Genomic DNA, 24,265 nt, shown 5'->3' on the forward strand with positions numbered 1-24,265 from the left:
ATGTAGTGTTTAGTCTGCCAGATTCTGCTCCTGCAAGTGCCCAGGGAGAACTGCACTGCAGTGTTCTTTGCATGGAGCTTCTTCACAGCCCCTCCCCTCCGCTTTGAGTGACAGCAGTGGCATCCAACCAGGAGAACGCTACAGACACCACTCATAGGCGTGGAGAAGGGTTAGGCCTCTTTCGCACGGGCGTTGCAGTATTGCGGACCGCATTTGGGCAGCTCTGGCCTGGACACTTGCAGGAGCAGAATTTGGCAGATTAAGGATATGTTCACAGTTGCGGTTCAAGTCAGGTAGTCTGTTCTGGCAAAAATGTAGGCAAAAAACGCTGCATGCAATGATGTGCGTCCATTCGAAACCCGGCATTAATGCCGGAAAGTGGCCGGATCATTGCCGGACCCCCCGTCAGGCTGATCTCTACCAGAACAACCTGCCAGATCCGCTGCTGTATATGTGAACTTACCCTAGGGGGTATGTTCAGATGGAATTTTTGGGCATGGGGAGATGAAAATCAGTATGAATCTATACTGAGAGCGCCTCCCATTGTTTTTAATGGCAGGCAGTGCATCAGTTTATGTAGTCGAGAATTCTGCTGGGGTTCCCAGTCCAGGGCCCCTCGCATAGCTTCAAAATGAGAGCAGCTCCATGCCATACCAAATGAAAACTCAAGGGAGATACGCGCATATTTTCTTGTGGAATCTACCATAAAAGTTCATATTCACACTACTCCTGATAATAAAAGCTCCACAAAAGGTATGTTTCTCCTGCTCTCACCAGCCCCTGCCTAGTGCTGTCAGCATGCTTTCCATGAAGGCCCAAGAGGGGGCTGGCCATCTTCTGTTCCCGTCATGAAAACAATGCAACTTCATGCAGGAGCCACTAGGGGGAGCTCAGTGCAAAGAGATTTTAACAGCTTCCACTGCAGCGAATGGTAACCGTATACATTTCCGTGATCAACAGCTCACACCATGTTCATTTGACACTGATCAAACACAATTTTTTTTTTAGTTCTTAGGTAGAAAAGCACTAAACGGCATAATAAAAGACTAACCAAACCTACAACACACATACGCGAGGACGCCAACATCCCAGGACAGGCCTCTGCTGATACACAGCTTTCGGGGTGCACATTTCAAGGACGCACCTCCCACCAAAATCTAATCCTGTCATAACATGGAAACGGTTAACGGGACACTACGCCTCGTTCTGCAGCTCCCTTGACCACACCTTGATCCAAGAACATTTCAGGAGCCCCAAGCCAAAAATCTGTGCAACGGAGACGTGTCCAAAATGGTTAGCTTGTGTAACCAGCCCCAAGGATCCCTCGATGATCTCTACTCGCTGAGAATATCCCACGCTCACGGCTTCATTTATCTATATTTACACCATTCACACAAAAATTCCAGAATCATCGTCCCATGACAGCCGCAGGAGCATGACCGCGACTCATCTGATCCAGAGGTCAGCCTAAGGCTACTTTCACACTTGCGTTTTGGCGTTCCGTATGCGAGATCCGTTTCGGGGCTCTCACACGCGGTCAAAAACGGATCAGTTTTGCCCTAATGCATTCTGAATGGAAAAAGGATCCGCTCAGAATGCATCAGTTTGCCTCCGTTCCGTCTCCATTCCGCTCTGGAGGCTGCCTGCGGCGTTTTTCTGCACGCGATGTGGTGCGGAGCGAGACGGATGCGTCCTGGCGCACAATGTAAGTCAACGGGGACGGATCCGTTTTCTCTGACAAAATAGAAAACCGATCCGATGACTTTCAATGGTGTTCCTGACGGATGCAGGCGATTGTATTATGGTAACGGAAGCGCTTTTGCAGATCCATGACGGATCCGCGAAAAACGCTAATGTGAAAGTAGCCTTAAAGAGCGACGGTTACCGGCGAGACCTAAAGCCAAGGTTAATGGGTGCACCCCCAAAATATTGAATACTGCCCTTTCTAATGAAGTCTCCTGGAGAACGAGGTGGCGCCTTCCCAACAATATCCATGAGTCTACACATCCAAACGGGGTGGAATTGGAAAAAAATTCAATTCCGCCAGTTTTATGGGTTTCGATTTTACGGCATTCTCCATGCAGTAAAACTGACCCGTTCCCTAGTTTTTTTCTTGTGTTTTGATACTGAAAAAAAAAAACTATTGAAAAAATGTATTTTTTCTTTTCATCACCATATTCTGACCCCCATAACCTTTATACTTATGTCTATAGAGCTGTGTGAGGGCTCATATTTTTTGCAGGACGATTTGTAGTTTTTATAGTACCGTATGTATGACTTTTTCATCACTTTTTACTCAATTTTATGGGAGGTAAAGCGACCAAAAAATGATGAATAGGCCATACAGATTTTTTTTTCCCGTAAGGATAAATATGTTTATATTTTAATAGTTTGAGCATTTTGGGACATGGTTTTTTTTTTTTTTATTCTTTATTTTTTTATTTAATTATAGGGTGATGAAAGGAGGGTGATTAGAATTTTTCTATTTTTTTAGTTTTAGTTTTATATTTATAAAACCTTTTTTTTATTTTTTTTGTCACTCTAGGTGGCTATAACAAGCAATTATTAGATTGCTTCTCCAATACATGGCAATGAATTGCCACGGCAATCCATTGCAGATTTGCCATGTTCTTATGGAGCTCTGCCAACCGTAGGGCTCCATAGGAACTACAGCTGTAAAAGTCCTGGTTTCTTCAGAGAAAACCAACGGCTCCCCCGATCACCATGCAGGGGAGCTGCCTTGGATGCTTTGGTCAGTCGAGGATTTAAATGCCTGCAATCGGCGTTATTGACGATCGCAGACAATAGTCCCGGGTGTCCTGTTAAAAGTAACAGAAACCTGGTGGCTATGGGGCTCACTGCACTTGCGAGGGTTTCAATGGCTGCAATTGGCACAGATATTAGTCCACGGTGTCGTGTTTAAAGCAGCAGAGAACTGGCGGCTGTGGCACCCACTGCACTTGCGAGTGGCCGCCATTTTGAAAGACCGGCCTTCCGCTGTACACGCACAATGGTGGTCCTGAAAGGGTTAATGCAGATAAGCAGAAGACGCGTATTATAATCCGAGACAGAGTTCAAAAAGCCGCATCTCTGCACGTCAACCATCGGCTAGGAGAAGACAGAGGTTAATTTGATTGTAATTAGCAGCTTCTACTTTTGAGCCAGAATTCCAGATTTTGGATAGAAACTGCTTGATGGAGAAATTAAGAAAAAAATGACAGCGAAGCAGAATTTGATACCTCCCCTTACAACGCTCGTCTGTTTTATCCTCCCTTTTCCTATCGACGCTCCTTAAAATTACAAATTCTGGGCAAAGGATGAGAAATTTTACTTAAGTAAATGGACTGGGAATTAAAAGATCTCAAATAATATGGCACCGTGGTTGGGCCGCAAAGGAGAGAAAAATTAAAAAATTTAAAGGGTCATTCAACCTAAAAAGTTGAAGCCTACATGGATATTTATATGTATATATATATATATATAAAAAGTTCAAAAACAATCCTTAGGCCCCTTTCACACGAGCGTGACGTGACGACTAGGTCCGGGTGCGTTCGGTGAAACTCGCACCATTTTGCAAGCAAGTTCCGTCAGTTTTGTCGCACCCGCACTTGCTTCCGGATGCGATGCGTTTTTCACTGATGCCCCATTCATTTCTATGGGGCCGGGGCTGCGTGAAAAACGCAGAACATAGAACATGCTGCGATTTTCACGCAACGCAGGAATGATGTGCGAAGAAAAAAAAAAAGCTCATGTACACAGACCCATTAAAAAATTAATGGGTCAGGAAGGATTCAGTGCGGCTGCGATGCATGAAAGGGGCCTTACAGTTTTTGTTTGTAGGGAATACTTTATGTCAGTAGTAATAATAAGTCAGAGCCACTGGACTTGTCGTATTTTCTCTCGAAGAAGTTTCACTAGTCATCTGACTTGGACAAGAAATCTCCAGCATTAAATACTGGTAACTCATGCTTCAGTCAGCTTGATCTGGTTATCATAACACAAGGTCAAGGACCTTATGGAGTTAAGATGTTCACTGCATCACTGAAGCTATCAGGTGTGACTAAACTGCCTCGGCAGAGATGTTTGAACAGCATTGTATTGGCAGAGTATTTCTTGTACAAGTCTTTCTCATTGAGAAAGCCGGTGGGATGTTTATCATAATCAACACAAGGTCAAGGCCCTCATGGAGGTAAGGCTACTTTCACATCCGCGTTTTTGCTGGATTCGTCATTGATCAAAATCGCTTCCGTTACTGATAATACAACCGGCTGCAACCGTTATGAACGGATCCAGTTGTATTATCTCTAAAATGACCCAGATGGATCTGGCACTGAAACCATTGTAAGTCAATGGGCGTCTGATGCGTTTTCTTTTGTGTCCAAGAAAACGGACCTGGCACCATCGCCTTACATTGTGCTTTATGCCGGATTCATCCTGCTCGGTATCCCATGACGCACTCAAAAACACTGCTTGCAGTGCTGTTGTGGGCGTCATGGGAATGCAACGAAACGGAACGGACTGCATTCTGGTAAATTCCGTTCCCTTCAGTTCAGTTTTTTCCCCATTGACAATGAATGGGGACAAAACTGAAGCGTTTTCCTATGAAGGATCAGAAAAAAAAACACAGATGTGAAAGTAACCTAAAATGTTGATTACATGACTGAAGCTATTAGGTGTGATTAAACTGCCTCGGGAGAGGCGTTAGAACAGCATTGTAATACCGGAGTATTTCTCATAAAAGTCATTTTAAAGGCCCACGTACTCGGCCGTGCCCGTATTGAGGTCCACAAACAGTGAATCGGCAGTATGCAGGCACCGGCCGTGCGCTCACAGCATCACAGATACGGACCCATTCACTTAAATGGATTCGCAATCCAGAAGGTCCGGTGCGGAACGGAGGCACAGAACCCCACAGAAGCACTTCGGGGTTGTTCGATTTTTGTTCTATTTTTTTTTTTTGAGGTGCGGATGGATCACGGACCCATTCAAGTTGACCGTTGCTTTGGGGACCGCAAATTGCCCTAATTGAGAAAGCCAGTGGGATGACTAATGAAATGTCGTCAAGAGAAAATACAGCAAGTCCACTTGCTCTTATATTACTACTGATAAACCACGACATGGATGAACGAGAACCTTCTCAGACATGTCTCTGGAGGACTTGGCCTCATGTAATACTTCCTTTCCCCTGTGGTGGCACTGCAGGGAAATTGAACACTAGGTTGCAGGTCAACTAATCCTGATCGGCCTGTGATCAGCTTATATTTAAGGGGAATGTCTAATAAAAGGGGTTTGTCCCAAGTGTGCCTGGAACAGGGGATCGGAAAATCTTGACAATCCCTGTAAATAACTCATAGTGCAGTTGTCCCATTTTTCTACACAAGGTGGGGGGTTTTGAATAAGACATAAGGGGGGGGGGGGAGTATTTTGAGCTTCTACCATAGGTGTCTATTATCTGAGGCCCATACAAAAGAGAGGGTCCTGAGCCCCAGTATGATAGGAGATGCTGCTCACCATTGAGATAAAGGGGCAAAAACAGATTTTCTATAAAGTTTCACGTCAATCGATCATGAGACCAAGTGATCAGATTATTTTTAGGGGATGCTAATAACAAACAAAGAATGATTTGACCAAAGTGGACAATTCCTTTAAGCCTATGGTCCATGTGATGTAATCTGAACATCATTCCCCTCCTCCTTCTCAGTATTTCACTGACTATACGGTGCGACCGTCGCAACGCAACTTCACAGATGTATTCCAAAGGGATGTAGCAGAGCCGTGTCTCTCGGCACATGGTGGTATTTTCCCGAAGGAACACCGCTTTTTCGTGAGAGCGCCTGTCAGGATCTATAGTGTGCGCCTCTTTCACACAAACATCTGTTACATAAGTTCACAGCGCATTCAGAACATACTGAAGTATGTTAGTCCTTGTAGCTGGCGAGGGTGCACCATCAGTGGTTCCAAAATATCTCCAAATTTATAGTCCCAACACCTCTACACTCTCCAGTTCAAGGGGCCAAAATACATGCAAAAACCACTTTCTCTCCAAGATCGCGGGCTTGTTCACAGATTGCCTTTTCCATCTGGATGTCATACGTTTTACACAGATGTAGCCCCCCCCCCCCAATGAATGTTATATAACTGTGAGCTGAGGAGACCCTTCAGGAGATTAGATTTCTACAAGGTTTGGGGTGCACTCTTCTTACCCACTGATAACCAGAAATACAGGGCGCTACCTTTGGTACGACGCAGAGACTTCCCTTACAACCGCAATACTGTAAGGAAACGGTCATCAGTTGTGTTCAAAGATAATATATCATTAGGGATCTATAGGGTGCCCTAGTCGGAATGATCTAGGGGCTGGTAGAGCAGGCGGGCTGCGACACCCTTCATTCTCTATGGGACTCTTGGGCCCCTTTCACACGGGCGAGTACTCCGCGCAGGGACAATGCGTGAGGTGAACGCATTGCACCCGCACTGAATCCGGACCCATTCACTTCAATGGGGCTGTGTACATGAGCGGTGTTCTTCACGCATCACTTGTGCGTTGCGTGAAAATCGCAGCATGCTCTATATTCTGCATTTAGAAATGAATGGGGGTGCGTGAAAATCGCATCGCATCCGCAAGCAAGTGCGGATGCGGTGCGATTTTCACGCATGGTTGCTAAGGAGACGAGGGATGAGCGACCCGGGACCCCATTTATTTGATTATTTTCCTCTTCTTTGTTCTTCTTGAAGGACCTGCAAAAGGACCTTCGCTGACGTCATCGCGCTCACCACGTGGTGAGCGCGGTGACGTCAGCGCAGGTCCTGATGAATGAAGACCTTCTATCTTCATTCAGCAGGACCTGCGCTGACGTCACCACGCTCACGTGTTGAGCGCGATGACGTCATCAAAGGTCCTTTCGCAGGTCCTTCAAGAAGAACAAAGAAGAGGATCCCGGCTGCGCGATCAAGTGGATGAGGTGAGTAATGTTTTTAGTATTTTAACCCTCAATTGACATTGGACTTTGCATTCTGTAATAAAGATGTTATAATAGAAAATAATAAAATCTACAGAACACTGAACCCAAACCCGAACTTCAGTGAAGAAGTCCGGGTTTGGGTCTGGGTACCACATTCCGTTTTTTCTCACGCGCGTGCAAAACGCATTGCACTCACTCGGAAAAAACTGAGCAATGGAACGCAATTGCAGCCAAAACTGAATGAAATTGCGTGCCTACTCGCGCGGGTTTCCCGCAATGCAACCTGAAAGCTTCTGGCCCTCACCCGCGACGCCCGCGTGAAAGAGGCCTTGGAGTACGGTCCTCGGCTATCTTCGGCAGTCCCATAGGGAATGGATGGAGCAGTATCAGGCATAATCCACCAGCTGCTTCATTTACATTGGTGCATTTGGACCCCCCCTTTGCTGTGATCAGTGGGGGGCCCTGTGGTAAGACCCCCACCAATCAGGTGCTTATCCCCTATTCAGTAGAGTACTCACTAGTCCACTGGATCTATTACTCAAAGAACATCCCTTTAAGGGCATGTACAGAGGTTCTTAAAGGGAACCTTCCAGCAGGAAGTCCACTTATAAACCAGACACAATGTCTTGCAGGTCTAGCTCGGCTGATATAATGATACCTTTCACTTAGCGATCCGTTGCTCATTGATCTACTTTTAATCCATATGCAAATGAACAAATAAGTGCACCGAGGGCGGGCCCAAGCCCCTCTGTGCACCCTTGCTCCTCCTGCCAGCTCCTCCCTCTTCTTCTTGATTGACAGGGCCAGGTTCCTGTATAGTCATCATGCTTGGCTCTATCAATCAAGACGGAGGGGTTTGAGGAAGTAGGAGAAGGAGCAAGGGTGCACAGAGTGTCTTGGGCCCGCCCTCGGTGCACTTAACTGCTCATTTGCATATGGATTAAAAGTACTTTTTCTCCAGAATGACACAACGGATCGCTATGTGAAAGGTATAATTACATTCAGCATTGCTAGCCCTACGAGGCATTGGTGACAGACTCCCTTTTAAAGGGAATGTCCACTTTTTGAAAACCCCTTTTAACCGGGATGTCAAAACTTAAAGGGGTTTTCCGGGTTTATAGATACCAAGCTTTAATCCTTGTATAAATGAAAAGTTCTGCAACTTTATAATATACTTTCTGCTTCAATTCTTCACCTTCTTCAAAGATCTCTGCTTGCTGTCAGTGAATGATAACTCTCATGTTTAGATTCTCCAGTGCACAGCTAGTCCTTCTCTCAGCTGACGGTTTAGCGGGGTGGTCTGCTCAGCCGTCGGAGGCTCTCCTGTATCACCGGGCACACAGAGACGTTGGGGTCCTTTAAGGCGTTACATAAGATGTGCAGACACTAGGCGAACACCCAGCGCAGGGCCGGCTCTGCTCTCTCCTGGTACTGGTTTACAGCTCCCAGCTGCCAGATCTGCTGCTCTTTCCTTCAATGCACATTTACACATAGTTCACATTCCTCCCCAAAGTTACCATGGCGAAAACCCCACTGGATAAAACGCTTTACACGCTCAGTTTTTTTGTTTTTTTTTTATCCTTTTTAGAAGAAAAATGTAAAAGAAAAAAAAAAAGTGAAGAGTTCACGGTCACTCTATAACCCACTGCATGCTGCAAACTTCTGCAGCCTTCTAATACACTTTGGGCTTCAGTCCTTCACCGTTTTCAAGATCTCTGCTTGCTGGGGAATACTTGTTTACATCCAGAAGCTATAAAGATTATTTTTTTTACTTGTCAGATCTGAGGGTTTGCTTCAATTACATCCAGTCTAGACAATCTTCTGTGACCTAAACTATCTAGACGTTAGGCTGACACATTGCACCAAACTATCAGGACCAGAGAAAGATGTGTGCTCAAAGAGGACTGTCTAGACTGCATGCAACTGTAACAAACCCTCAGCGATGAAAACTGGATTCATCCTGTCCTAGTGTTTAATACTGATGACCTATGCTCAGCATCTGATCAGTGGGGGTCCGATTCCTGACACCCCGCCGATCAGCTGTATGCTGTGAGTGCCGTGGCCTCTTCCTAAACCAGCGACGTCGCGTTTATCGGTCACGTGGCCAAGGCGCAGCTCAGTCCTATTCAAGTGAGGGCGGCTGACCTGCAATACCAAGCGCAGCCACTATACAATGTACGGCGCTGGGCTTGGTAAGCTGTGAGGAGGTCGCAGAACTCACTGGAGCACAGCAGCCCCTTCAAGCAGATGATCAGTGCGGGGGCATCGGACCCCCACTTGGCACATACTAATGACCTATCCTGACGATAGGTCATGAGTATTAAACACTTGGACAACCCCTTTAAATGTACCCATTGGCCCCCATTGAACTGATAGAGGCCATAGGAGTGTCCTTTAGGCCTATATCGACCCAAATATAATTTTTTTAGGCTGGATTGAATGGCATAGTCGAGACACTATTCTATCCAGGAGCATAAAAAAATGCTATATTTTTTTTATTATTATTATTATTATCTTTTAATTTTTTTCCATTTAATATGGAAGCCTACGGGGGCGACGCATGCCACTATAAGTCATCTATAGGAGGTACAGTCAGGTCCATAAATATTGGGACATCGACACAATTCTAACATCTCTGGCTCTATACACCACCACAATGGATTTGAAATGAAACGAACAAGATGTGCTTTACCTGCAGACTGTCAGCTTTACTTTGAGGGAATTTACATCCAAATCCGGTGAACGGTGCAGGAATTACAGCAGTTTGCATATGTGCCTCCCACTTGTTAAGGGACCAAAAGTAATGGGACAATTGGCTTCTCCGCCGTTCCATGGCCAGGTGTGTGTTATTCCCTCATTATCCCAATTACAATGAGCAGATAAAAGGTCCAGAGTTCATTTCACTTCTGCTATTTGCATTTGGAATCTGTTGCTGTCAACTCTCAAGATGAGATCCAAAGAGCTGTCACTATCAGTGAAGCAAGCCATCATTAGGCTGAAAAAACACAACAAACCCATCAGAGAGATAGCAAAAACATTAGGTGTGGCCAAAACAGTTTGGAACATCCTTAAAAAGAAGGAACGCACCGGTGAGCTCAGCAACACCAAAAGACCCGGAAGACCACGGAAAACAACTGTGGTGGATAACCGAAGAATTCTTTCCCTGGTGAAGAAAACACCTTTCACAACAGCTGGCCAGATAAAGAACACTCTCCAGGAGGTAGGTGTATGTGTGTCAAAGTCAACAATCAGGAGAAGACTTCACCAAAGTGAATACAGAGGGTTCACCACAAGATGTAAACCATTGGTGAGCCTCAAAAACAGGAAGGCCAGATTAGAGTTTACCAAACGACATCTAAAAAGCCTTCACAGTTCAGGAACAACATCCTATGGACAGATGAAACCAAGATCAACTTGTACCAGAGTGATGGGAAGAGAAGAGTATGGAGAAGGAAAGGAACTGCTCATGATCCTAAGCATACCACCTCATCAGTGAAGCATGGTGGTGGTAGTGTCATGGCGTGGGCATGTATGGCTGCCAATGGAACTGGTTCTCTTGTATTTATTGATGATGTGACTGCTGACAAAAGCAGCAGGATGAATTCTGAAGGGTTTCGGGCAATATTATCTGCTCATATTCAGCCAAATGCTTCAGAACACATTGGACGGCGCTTCACAGTGCAGATGGACAATGACCCAAAGCATACTGCAAAAGCAACCAAAGAGTTTTTTAGGCCCCTTTCACACGGGCGAGTATTCCGCGCGGATGCGATGCGTGAGTTGAACGCATTGCACCCGCACTGAATACCGACCCATTCATTTCTATGGGGCTGTTCACATGAGCGGTGATTTTCATGCATCACTTGCGTGTTGCGTGAAAATCGCAGCATGCTCTATATTCTGCGTTTTTCACGCAACGCAGGCCCCATAGAAGTGAATGGGGCTGCGTGAAAATCGCAAGCAAGTGCGGATGCGGTGCGATTTTCACACATGGTTGCTAGGTGACAGTCTATTCACTGTATTATTTTCCCTTATAACATGGTTATAAGGGAAAATAATAGCATTCTGAATACAGAATGCTTAGTAGGTGGTCAATTGAGGGTTAAAAAAAAATAAAAATAATTAACTCACCTTCTCCTCTTGTTCGTGTAGTTACCGGTCTCTTCTTTACTTCTCAAAAGATGAACTATCTGCTAGGACCTGTGGTGACGTCAGATCACATGCTCCAATCACATGGTCTATCACCACGGTGATGTACCATGTGATCTGACGTCACCAAAGGTCCTTTAGCCCACAGCTCATCATTAAAGAAGTAAAGAAGAGACCGGGAACTACGCGAACAAGAGGAGAAGGTGAGTTAATTTTTAATTATTTTTTTTTAACTTGATCACCTACTATGCATTCTGTATTCAGAATGCTATTATTTTCCCTTATAACCATGTTATAAGGGGAAATAATACAATCTACAGAACACCGATCCCAAGCCCGAACTTCTGTGAAGAAGTTCGGGTTTGGGTACCAAACATGCGTGATTTTTCTCACGCGAGTGCAAAACGCATTACAATGTTTTGCACTCGCGCGGAAAAATCGCGGGTGTTCCCGTAACGCTCCCGCAACGCCCGTGTGAAAGAGGCCTTAAGGGAAAGAAGTGGAATGTTCTGCAATGGCCGAGTCAATCACCGGACCTGAATCCGATTGAGCATTTCACTTGCTGAAGACAAAACTGAAGGGAAAATGCCCCAAGAACACGGAGGAACTGAAGACAGTTGCAGTAGAGGCCTGGCAGAGCATCACCAGGGATGAAACCCAGCGTCTGGTGATGTCTATGCGTTCCAGACTTCAGGCTGTAATTGACGGCAAAGGATTTGCAACCAAGTATTAAAAAGTGAAAGTTTGATTTATGATTATTATTCTGTCCCATTACTTTTGGTTCCTTAACAAGTGGGAGGCACATATACAAACTGTTGTAATTCCTGCACAGTTCACCTGATCTGGATGTAAATTCCCTCAGATTACAGCTGACAGTCTGCAGGTAAAGCACATCTTGTTTGTTTCATTTCAAATCCATTGTGGTGGTGTATAGAGCCAAAAATGTTAGAATTGTGTCGATGTCCCAATATTTATGGACCTGACTGTATGTCTCGAGAAATCTCCCAACGTGGCCCTCGCGCTCCACCCTTACCTCTCTAGAGATTTTCTGCCTCTGGATGTAAACAAGACTTTTCCCACTCACTGACAGCAAGCAGAGATCTTGACAATGGAGAGGAAATTAAATAAAAAGCGTATTAGAAAGCTACAGAATGCTGCAAAGGATATGCCTGACATTTCTGAAAGATGTGGGACATGCACCTATCTACAGAACAGGGGTCCCCCAACTCCTCGTCTCCGCAGTGAACGCTGTGCAGCAAGGGAATGCGCAGACACCTCTCCGTTCACTGCAGCCGTGGCACCAGTCTCCTTTACGTTAACTTACTAACTTTAGTAATCGTGTCCCCATGCCATAGCCCAGCCTGCTGTCAGGTATACATTTCTGACACCTTACAGAGCCAGGAAGACCCCAGGAGACAGGTTGTCGGACTACTAGAGAATCTGGCCTTGTTATCCACAGCAGCCAATCAGAGCTCAGCTTTCATTCTGTAACCTGCTCTGCACAGATGAAAACTGCGCTGTGATTGGTTGCTAAGGGCAACAAGGCCTGTTCCCGCCAGTAGAAAGTCCAACTGGATCCTAATCTACAGTATTTGTCCACCTACGCTTTAATAACGCTTAAAGGGGTCACAGTATCGCCCGCTAAGTCTCTGCCAACCGGGCGTAACGTATGCCCCTCCTCTTTGTGAGCCCTCTCAGCCAAAGGGAGTGACAGGACGCAACTCCCCGCAGTCTTAGGGCTCACGTACACGGCCGTGTTTTGCATCCGTGTCCAATCCACATTTTTTTTGCAGATCGCGCACGGAACCACTCTTTTCTATGGGTCTGCAAAAAAAATAAAAAAGGTCAGCGCATGTGATCCGCAAATTACAGAACATGTCCTATTCCTGCCACTTTGCAGAGAAGAGTCATTTCTAGTGATGGGAGGGAAGAATGTGGATTGCACAAAGGTGGTATCCATGTTTTTCAGATTCGTGGCTTTTGGGCTGCAATAAGGACACTGTTGTGTGCACAAGGCCTAAGGGAGCAGACCGGGAGCAGACCAGGAGTGAACCGGGAGCAGGACAGGAGCAGACGAGGAGCAGACCGGGAGCAGACGAGGAGCAGACCGGGAGCGGACCAGGAGTGAACCGGGAGCGGACCAGGAGTGAACCGGGAGCGGACCAGGAGCGGACCAGGAGTGAACCGGGAGCGGACCAGGAGTGAACCGGGAGCGGACCAGGAGTGAACCGGGAGCGGACCAGGAGTGAACCGGGAGCGGACCAGGAGTGAACCGGGAGCGGACCAGGAGCAGACCGGGAGCGGACTAGGAGTGAACTAGGAGCGGACCAGAAGTGAACCCGGGAGCGGAACAGGAGCAGACTGGGAGCGGACTAGGAGTGAACTAGGAGCGGACCAGAAGTGAACCCGGGAGCGGAACAGGAGCAGACTGGGAGCGGACTAGGAGTGAACTGGGAGCGGACCAGGAGTGAACCCGGGAGCGGACCAGGAGTGAACCCAGGAGCAAACCAGGAGTGAACCCGGGAGCGGACCAGGAGTGAACCCAGGAGCGGACCAGGAGTGAACCCGGGAGCGGACCAGGAGTGAACCCGGGAGCGGACCAGGAGTGAACCCGGGAGCGGACCAGGAGTGAACCCGGGAGCGGAACAGGAGTGAACCCGGGAGCGGAACAGGAGAAGACTGGGAGCGGACTAGGAGTGAACCGGGAGCGGACCAGGAGCAGACCTACCACCTGCAGCCTGTTCATCTGTGCAGGAGCTCTGCAGGGTGGGGTGCACACCGTATGTCCAGGGTTGTGTGAGTGGCGTGAGCGGCACGTGTCCAGGGTGCTAGTGGCATGTGAACTATTTGTTCAGTTTGTTAGTGATGCTTGCACATCTTCCCATGTGCATGGTGTGTGCAACATATGTACAACATGTGTCCAGTGTTTGAGTGATGTGTGTGGCATGTGTCCAAAGTGTTAGTGGCAGGTGTGGTATGAGTTTAGTGTGTTAGTGACATGTGGCATGTGCCTAGTGTGTTAGTGATATGTGTGGCATGTGCCTAGTGTGTTAGTGACATGTAGCATGTGCCTAGTGTGTTAGTGACATGTAGCATGTGCCTAGTGTGTTAGTGACATGTAGCATGTGCCTAGTGTGTTAATGACATTTGCCTAGTGTGTTAGTGGCATACGTGACATGTGTCTAGTGTCTTAGTGACGTGTGGCATGTGCCTAGTGTGTAAGGGTCCATTCACACATCTGTATGTGCTTTGCGGATCCACGGCACTGTAATAGAAAATGCCACAATTGCGGACAAGAATAGGACATGTTCTATTTTTTTTTTTTTTGGGAACGGAATTGCGGATCCGGAAATGCGGATCGGGACAGCACATAGTGTGGCCCAATAGAAATGAATGGGTCCACAGTTCTATTTCGCAAAATACAGAACAGAATTGTGGACGTGTGAATGGACCCTTAGTGACGTGTGTCATGTGCCTAGTGTGTTAGTGACATGTGTGGCATGTGCCTAGTGTGTTAGTGACATGTGTGGCATGTGCCTAGTGTGTAAGTGACATGTGTGGCATGTGCCTAGTGTGTTAGTGACATGTGTGGCATGTGCCTAGTGTGTTAGTGACATGTGTGGCATGTGCCTAGTGTGTTAGTGACATGTGTGGCATGTGCCTAGTGTGTAAGTGACATGTGTGGCATGTGCCTAGTGTGTTAGCGGCATGTGACGGTTTGTGACACTGACACGCTTCTTACACAGGGACCCTTTACTGTGAATATTCACCCCTGAGGGTACTAAGCAGCCAGGGGGCAGTGTAACACTTATGACTGGCACCTTGCATGGCACTTTAGCCGATGCAATGGCATTTAGTATTCATCCATACAAATCCAGAGGCCGTCCGTCCTGGTGACAGATTACTTTCACTGGCCACAGGCACAAACATTTCGGAAACAAACACGACGCAAAACAGTGTCAGTGTTTTTCACGAACCCATAGACTATAATGGGCGTGTTTGGTCCTCCTCACGGACCACAGTGGTGCACGTCTCTGTGATTTTTTTCTCTGTGTACAGACGCATTAAAATCAATGGGTAGGTGTGCTGTCCGTGAAAAACGGAAATGTGAATGAGGCCTACGCAAAAGTCACTCACACTGATGGGCACCTAGGCACATGTGCTGTCCATACGGGGGGCGGGCAGGACGGTGACTGATCACGCTCTCATCTCATTACACCTCTCCTCAAACTTCGTATTTAGTCTGAATTTCCAAAATGTGCAATAACAGGATATAAAATCGGAAGTCACACTCGACTCTTGCACAGCCCGGCGGACGGGAACCTAAAATACCGAATATTAGGCCAACTGTCTACCATGGCATATACCCAGCAGACCGGCATAATAGTGGCACAGACACCGGGCTGGCACCCCACTAATACAGGAGTGCTAATGATGGCCATGACAACTAAGGGTATACCGTACTTCATGCCAGCGTCATGCTACGTACGTGGTGACTTTTCCAAGGGCATGTCATTTCTGCCATGCAATGCCCACTGCGAGCTGGACAAATCAGTCAAGTTACCTCCCATAGAAATCAAAGGCTGCTGCTAAACTGATTTGTACAGGAGGTGTGCGCGCCAAAGTTGTGTCACTTGCATCCCACAAGCTGGTGCCCACTTCACCTGTCATGTCCGACGACTATGCCATAATACCGTGGGATAGAAGAGGTTACCATCAACGCCGTCTCCCGCCAGACACATATTATGTAACTCAATGCCAGTCTACGGGCAGCAGAATGTGTCCCCTGCCCTCTAGAACGCCCAGTCTGCAGGCTGTAGAGTCAGTGCTGAAGGCGACCGATGACACTGCGCCCCTAAAGGGTTAACTATTACATTATCAAAATATAATATGACACATGAAATACAAAGTAGCCAAAAAATATGTAAAACAAACACAACGCAGAGAATACAAAGTAACAAATACAGAGGGAATAGACTGTAAAAAGTTTTACAAAGTTTATAAAAGTTTGCAGCTGGCATGCAGGGTACAAGGGTAAGGGATGCAGGGGCAAAGGGGAAGTTTTTAGCAGGGTCGGGCATACTCACAGCACTGTCACACTGGCAGGGACAGCCTCCAGATCCAGCAGCCCTGCACCAGAGCAGTTCACCAGGCAAGTGTCGTTGGCACAGGTACAGTTACCCGGGCATGGTTGGCACCATCCCGTTGCTGCCCCCGATCCGAGCCCCAGCAAGAGCCCAGCAGCAAGAAGGAAGAAGAGGGGGCAGAGCTGCAGTCCCAGCACAGGGGGGGAGGCGCCATCTTTTCTTCTTAGGGCTTCAGCCTGGGCATTTCCAAAATGCATAGCTTACTCACATCGCATGGGATCCCCTGCTGCCCCCCACAGCACGCAACACTGGAGAAACCCCCGATCCCGAGCCCCCGGAGTCCTGATCCCAGCTCTCAGCTGCAGGGAGCGCTCATCCGAGCTACCTCTGTGTGTGGGTCGCTCTGCCTTTCTCTGCCCTGTAGGGGAGGGAGCATGCAGTACTCTACGGGGAGCGCTAGATGGCGCCGGAGAGAATGGATCCGTTCAGCCATCGTGCTGGGTGTCATTCTCTGTAGGTTCGCTAGAGGGCGCCGAGAATAAATCTTCTTTTGTTCAATAGCTCAGACTACATAATGTAATTAGGTGGAAAGCTATGCAGGAAGTTAGAGCTGGGATTGTGTGTGCTAAGCCTTGAAGCATCTACTGATGACATCACAGGATGAAATATTATCCCACCATGACCCATCCGCACTCTGTTTATAATGTGATTCTTCAATTATTCTGTTTTATTAAGTCTTCTCTGCTGCAAACCCTTAGTTTTATTACAATATGTAGGTAGGAGGGGGGTGGCACAGGGCAGTTTTAATACATTGGTGGGCCCAGTGCAGAAATTTCATGAGTGAGCCCCCCCCCCCTTAGTGCCCAACAGTAGTTATGCCCCCTTAGTACCCGCACAAGTAGGTAAGCCCCCTTATTGCTCCCACATAGTAGTTATGCCCCCTTAGTACCCGCACAGTAGGTATGCCCCCTTATTGCCCCCACATAGTAGTTATGCCCCTTAGTACCCACACAGTAGGTATGCCCCCTTATTGCCCCCACATAGTAGTTATGCCCCCTTAGTACCCGCACAGTAGGTATGCCCCTTTATTGCCCCCGCATAATAGTTATTCCTTCTTAATGCCCAACAGTAGGTATGCCCCAACACTGTAGTTATGCCTAATAGTGCCTCCACACAGTAGGTATGCCCTCTTACTGCCCCCACACAGTAGCTATGGCCCATAGTGCCCCCACACAGTAGCTATGGCCCATAGTGCCCCCACACAGTAGCTATGGCCCATAGTGCCCCCACACAGTAGCTATGCCCAAAAGTGCCCCCACACAGTAGGTATGCCCCTTAGTGCCCCCAAAAAATAGTTTTTCTCCCTTAGTGCCCCTCACAGTAGTTATAACCCCCCTTCTGCACCTCACATTAGTTATGCCCACTAAATGCCCCTTTAGTGCACAATTACATTAGTTTCCCCCTTAATGCCCGTCACAATAATACTGCCCCCTTAGTACCCCAATAGTGAAGCTCCTGTAGTATCCTCCCCTAGCTTGTGCTTTCTCCCGCTCAGCCCAGCAGGTGTGATGACGTCATTTAACCAGGCCTGCTGCTCGGAAGCGCACAGGCCGGAGAAGGGGGAAGCAGCTGCTTCACTATTGTATTCAGCTGTATCTGTATTCTCAGGATGTGGGACATGCTGCCTCCTCCCAACCATCCCACTGGATCCAGAAAGGTTGGGTCTGGCACCCACGAGTCGTCAGGTGAGCCGCCGCTGGTGGACGCTGAGCAGTTGCGCCGTTCACCCTATGGTTAAAGCAGCCCTGGTGTGGCATGTGCCCAGGGTGCTGGGTGCAGCAAAAATCCACCCTTTTTTGGCCTGGCTACAGAGCTAGGACAGTAAACTGGATCTTCCCGACAGTTCCATGCAGTTTACACCATGCACAACTCACTTCTTTACCTGCAGCTCCTGGACCCTAATTTGTACCAGGGTCCCCCAACCTCCACATGCAATTCATGGCCTCCTTTGTGCAGCATAGGGTGTCCACTATTGGAACGCCACTGATTCTACGAGAGGTGACTGTCTCTGCCAATTAAGAAGACTGGCATTTGTGGTGCGACGTGCACACAGGAACGCAACTGTGATGCGACTTCTTCGAGAACATTTTTTCATGGCGGCTCCGACGGTGAGATATAACTGTGCTACATTCATGTAGTCTCAGCCTTATTCCAGGCCCATTGGACCACTCCATACATTCCTATGGAGATTGGATGATGCACATGCTGCTTTAGGCTTATTGCTGAATTATATACTGTCTATATATTATCTACAGTCAAGTCCATAAATATTGGGACATCGACACAATTCTAACATTTTTTGCTCTATACACCTCCACAATGGATTTGAAATGAAATGAACAAGATGTGCTTTACCTGCAGACTGTCAGCTTTGAGGGCATTTACATCCAAATCAGGTGAACGGTGCAGGAATTACAACAGTTTGCATATGTGCCTCCCACTTGTTAAGGGACCAAAAGTAATGGGACAGAATAATAATCATAAATCAAACTTTCACTTTTTAATACTTGGTTGCAAATCCTTTGCAGTCAATTACAGCCTGAAGTCTGGAACACATAGACATCACCAGACGCTGGGTCTCATCCCTGGTGATGCTCTGCCAGGCCTCTACTGCAACTGTCTTCAGTCCCTGCTTGTTCTTGGGGCATTTTCCCTTCAGTTTTGTCTTCAGCAAGTGAAATGCAGCTCAATCGGATTCAGGTCCGGTGATTGACTTGGCCATTACATAACATTCCACTTCTTTCCCTTAAAAAACTCTTCGGTTGCTTTTGCAGTATGCTTTGGGTCATTGTCCATCTGCACTGTGAAGCGCCGTCCAATGAGTTCTGAAGCATTTGGCTGAATATGAGCAGATAATATTGCCCGAAACACTTCAGAATTCATCCTGCTGCTTTTGTCAGCAGTCACATCATCAATAAATACAAGAGAACCAGTTCCATTGGCAGCCATACATGCCCACGCCATGACACTACCACCACCATGCTTCACTGATGAGGTGGTATGCTTAGGATCATGAGCAGTTCCTTTCCTTCTCCATACTCTTCTCTTCCCATCACTCTGGTACAAGTTGATATTGGTTTCATCTGTCCATAGGATGTTGTTCCAGAACTGTAAAGGCTTTTTTAGATGTCGTTTGGCAAACTCTAATCTGGCCTTCCTGTTTTTGAGGCTCACCAATGGTTTACATCTTGTGGTGAACCCTCTGTATTCACTCTGGTGAAGTCTTCTCTTGATTGTTGACTTTGACACACATACACCTACCTCCTGGAGAGTGTTCTTGATCTGGCCAACTGTTGTGAAGGGCGTTTTCTTCACCAGGGAAAGAATTCTTCGGTCATCCACCACAGTTGTTTTCCGTGGTCTTCCGGGTCTTTTGGTGTTGCTGAGCTCACTGGTGCGTTCCTTCTTTTTAAGAATGTTCCAAACAGTTGTTTTGGCCAGGCCTAATGTTTCTGCTATCTCTCTGATGGGTTTGTTGTGTTTTTTCAGCCTAATGATGGCTTGCTTCACTGATAGTGACAGCTCTTTGGATCTCATCTTGAGAGTTGACAGCAACAGATTCCAAATGCAAATAGCAGACTGGAAATGACCTCTGGACCTTTTATCTGCTCATTGTAATCGGGATAATGAGGGAATAACACACACCTGGCCATGGAACAGCAGAGAAGACAATTGTCCCATTACTTTTGGTCCCTCAACAAGTGGGAGGCACATATGGAAACTGTTGTCATTCCTGCACCGTTCACCTGATTTGGATGTAAATTCCCTCAAATTAAAGCTGACAGTCTGCAGGTGAAGCACATCTTGTTCGTTTCATTTCAAATCCATTGTGGTGGTGTATAGAGCCAAAAATGTTAGAATTGTGTCGATGTCCCAATATTTATGGACCTGGCTGTAGTTACCTGTAGTGCACTTACTCTGTCTCATTCCCCTCAGTTGCTGCTTTTTTTTTTTTTGTTTCATCTAATTTTATTTCTTTTCAAAAGAGCCGCTGCTTAAACTAATCTCCAAGTTCACATTTCTAAAGCCTACATACCAGACAGGAAAAGTCATGTGAAGAAATAATTCAATTACCACCTCTGCAGCCGGCTTTCTGCATGATCCTAGACACAATGCAAATCCAATTTGGAACGCTAAGGGGCAACATCAAAGATAGAGGGGGCGGCATCAAAGATAGAGGGGGCGGCATTAAAGATAGAGGGGGCGGCATCAAAGATAGAGGGGGCGGCATCAAAGATAGAGGGGGCGGCATCAAAGATAGAGGGGGCGGCATCAAAGATAGAGGGGGCGGCATCAAAGATAGAGGGGGCGGCATCAAAGATAGAGGGGGCGGCATCAAAGATAGAGGGGGCGGCATCAAAGATAGAGGGGGCGGCATCAAAGATAGAGGGGGCGGCATCAAAGATAGAGGGGGCGGCATCAAAGATAGAGGGGGCGGCATCATCAAAGATAGAGGGGGCATCATCAAAGATAGAGGGGGCGGCATCAAAGATAGAGGGGGCGGCATCAAAGATAGAGGGGGCGGCATCAAAGATAGAGGGGGCGGCATCAAAGATAGAGGGGGCGGCATCAAAGATAGAGAGGGCGGCATCAAAGATAGAGAGGGCGGCATCAAAGATAGAGGGGGCATCATGAAAGATAGAGGGGTCATCATCAAAGATAGAGGGCCCTAGCTTTAGGCCTCATGCATACAAGCATATTTTTGGTCCGCCTCCGATCCGCATTCTTTTAATGGTGTTCTGTCCCCATCCCTTTGTCCGTTCCGCCATCCTGCAAAACAGATAGGACACGTCCTATTCTTGTGCGGACAAAAATAGGCATTTTTTTCAATAGTGCGAAACGGGAAAGCGCTGGATGCACATGACCAGTATCGGTGGTTTTGCAGTTCCACGGTCTTGTGCATGGGGCCTTAATTTCAAGATGCCGGCTCCTTCCGCCAACTACTATCCTAGCGCTAGTAAACACAGCAGGTTAATGATGATGTGACAAGGACAGGGGTGAGTGAGCCGCTGCAGTATCCAGGAGCCGATCAGTCATTAACCAGCCGAGAACTTCCTTGTCAGTGCAGGTCCTGGGCCAGTTATATAGTCACTTCCCCTCCATATGACCAGTCCATTCATTCCTATGGCCACTTCCCGCCACCCCGTATCTGCTTTCCTTGAGATTAGACTCAAACATCAGCAGCCTTCCATAAAGAATAGACTGATATCCTGTCGGTGGGATCTGGGACCTCCACCGAAGTCCAGCACTAGGATTTGACCACCTCTCTGGTGACATCCGTAGGATCTGCTCTCGTTTGTAGGTTTGATTTTCAATAGAGAGGGGGGCTTGCCCCTTTACCTTTATGCAGGTGACTGGCTAAGAAAACCCATCTCCATACACCTTATTAGTCAAATATTTAATTATTTGGGGTTGTTCAGGACCGTTACCTATTAGCAAACATTGGCTATTACTCCAGAAGACCCAGCAGGTCAACACATAAGATGAACAGTCCATTGATTTCAATTGGCTTTGTGTAATGCTTCCATTCTCCTGTGGAGGCGCTGCAGGGGAATTAAATGCTTGCTGTGAGTTCCCTCCACGTATTATAGGTGATCACTGGGGGGGGGGGATCTCAGCAGGGGGGGCACTTTGGGCTCAGTTTATTGTCAAAAGACCCCTCTAACACAAATGGATGGTGTAAAGCAAAGGACTTCAGGAGCCATTCTTTCGGGACAACCTTCAGAAAGTGATGGATTTCTTGCAGATTTTCTTTCTTTCTGTTTTACATAGTTTTTTTTAATTCTCTCAACTGGATCCATCCTGAAGATTGCAGATCTGTACATGTGCTGACATCTAGTGGTCAACACAGTAAAAAGCTTAAAAAACAAAAACAAATTTTACAGCATGAATGTTGTGGTTTTCAGAGGATTTACAGAAAAGCTCTATTTAAAGGGGTTGTCCGGGGTCAGAGCTGAACCCAGACATCCCTCCATTTCCCCCCCGGCAGCCCCCCTGACATGAGCATCGGAGCAGTTCATGCTCCGATGCTCTCCTTTGTCCTGCGCTAAATTGCGCAGGGCAAAGGCATTTTTTGGAGATCCGGTGACATACCAGGGCTCTCCATGGGGCTGCCAGGAACCCCGGTGACGTCACCGGCACTGATGGGCGGGATTCAGCCAGTTAAACGGCTAGGGCAGAGCTAAAGCCCGACCCTCAGAGCCGGTGACGTCACCAAACTTCCGCCTGGCAGTGTGTTATTGAAAACAAAAGAGCCCGTGCCCTGCGTGATTTAGCGCAGGGCAAGGGAACACATCGGAGCATGAGATAGAGCTAGCCTCACGGGGGCTGCCTGGGTGAAAATAAGGGTATGTCCGGGTTCAGCTCTGAACCCGGACAACCCCTTTAAGTGAGAACGGCCGCAGCTGTAAATCAACGCCGCAATCGATCAAAGTGTTTTTCCAGGGCCCAGCAGGTCCCGCAAACCCACCTTCATAAGGGCTCACGCACACAGCCGTTGCCGTTTCTGTGGTCTGCAAATTGAGGATGTGCAAAAAAACACAGACAACGGCCGCGTGCGTTCCGCATTTCGCCCTCTAAAGAACTGTCCTATCCTTGTCCGTAAAATGTACAAGCATAGGACATGTTCTATTTTTTTTGCAGGACATACGGATGCGGACAACTCGCGGTGTGCCGTCCGCATCTTTTGCGACCCCCTTTGAAGTGAATGGGTCCACATCCAACCCGCCAAAAATGCAGATCGGATGCGGACAAAAACAACGGTCGTGTGCACAAGCCCTTACACAGAACACCCCTGTAGGAGAAAGTTTGCAATATACTTACGTTCCTTCCCAGGGCTATGGACGGGGCGTCACTTCCGCTGTGGATGGGACCAGAACTATTCCTCTCCCTGGCGCATGCGCAGATGAGGTAGATTCAGGAGTCTCCAGGGACTGACGACCTGTGTAATAGAGGCTATGGGTCCAAAGAGCCCCCTTTAATTCTGAGGATTGTGGGGGCCTCAGCAGTCAGACACTCATCAGTCAGTTACAGTCCATGACGCGGCTGCTTTTCATAGTTGTGTGAATGAGCCCTAAAGGAAAGATTGTAGACAGGTGACAAAGGACAAGGTGGAGTAGCAGGGTTATCTGGAAAGGGCCTGCGACATCTAAATGAAGTGGAGCCATGCAGAAGGCATGAAGGATTGAGGTTTGCCATAGCCTAGGGAGGTATTGACCATCCTTAAATGGGTTGGCCCATCTCGCACTTTGGTAGCATATCGCTAGAATATGCCACCAATGTCCGATAGGTGCAGGTCCCACCAAAGTCCCCCTATCTCTTGGACAGAGCCCCCAAAGCGAAGGAGAGCGCACCACTTCATTGAGTGGAGCTAAACCGCAAGTAGGCCGCCGCTACGGCATGGCGAGGGTTCCGCCGTAACCACGTCAAGAATAGACCTGCACATTGTTGGTGCGGTCTTGAAAACTGAACGGCAAAAACCCTCGGCTGCATGAACTGCGGCACATCCTCCCATTGAAAACACAGAATCTGTGCTGAAAATACTCTGTCCGAAACGACGGACGTTGACTCATAGGGAGCCACTTTCAGAAGGTGGCGCTAGGGAGACGGTTCTCTTTCACTGGGAGACACCTCTTTGCATATAAGGGGCTGAGGTGTCTGACAGCGGCGTATTCCCTCTCCCTATTAAAAACACACGCACGCTCCGAGCCACGCCGCTGGTCATATGACCAGTTTTTTGTTTTTTTTCCTGTGGACGATTTTGGTCAATTTACCCTGATCCGCCGTCACATGCCGGTGACTTTGATTCATTACCGCTAGAATGATTCTTTAATGGAGGAGCTGGGAGGTGACACTCGCGATAAGGACATCTGGCGGCAAGATGTACGAGCAGACGTTGCTCTCGCAGCCGACAGTCCTGAGTGAATTTCGCTCGCATCCAGTCAGCGCCACACGGAAGCTTAAGTGAGGAGAAAAAAAAAATCGGAGCTGTCAGACATGGAGACGTAC

The 24,265-nt window shown here is 47.6% G+C and overlaps 1 protein-coding gene across 2 annotated transcripts in view; it reads right to left on the reverse strand.

Moving 5' to 3' along the window:
• The window catches only part of PKD1 (polycystin 1, transient receptor potential channel interacting), a 101,049-nt gene extending 84,442 nt beyond the window's left edge, over window positions 1-16,607 (reverse strand). For both annotated transcript variants that reach the window (XM_040441307.1, XM_040441308.1), the window contains exon 1: window positions 16,199-16,607. In XM_040441307.1, coding sequence (XP_040297241.1) covers window positions 16,199-16,455 — 257 coding nt within the window. In that variant the 5' untranslated portion in view covers window positions 16,456-16,607. The remainder of the gene's footprint in view (window positions 1-16,198) is intronic.
• Between the last annotated feature and the right edge of the window lie 7,658 nt (window positions 16,608-24,265).

This window comes from Bufo bufo, chromosome 7 (assembly GCF_905171765.1).
Source record: "Bufo bufo chromosome 7, aBufBuf1.1, whole genome shotgun sequence".
Lineage (NCBI taxonomy): Eukaryota > Metazoa > Chordata > Amphibia > Anura > Bufonidae > Bufo > Bufo bufo.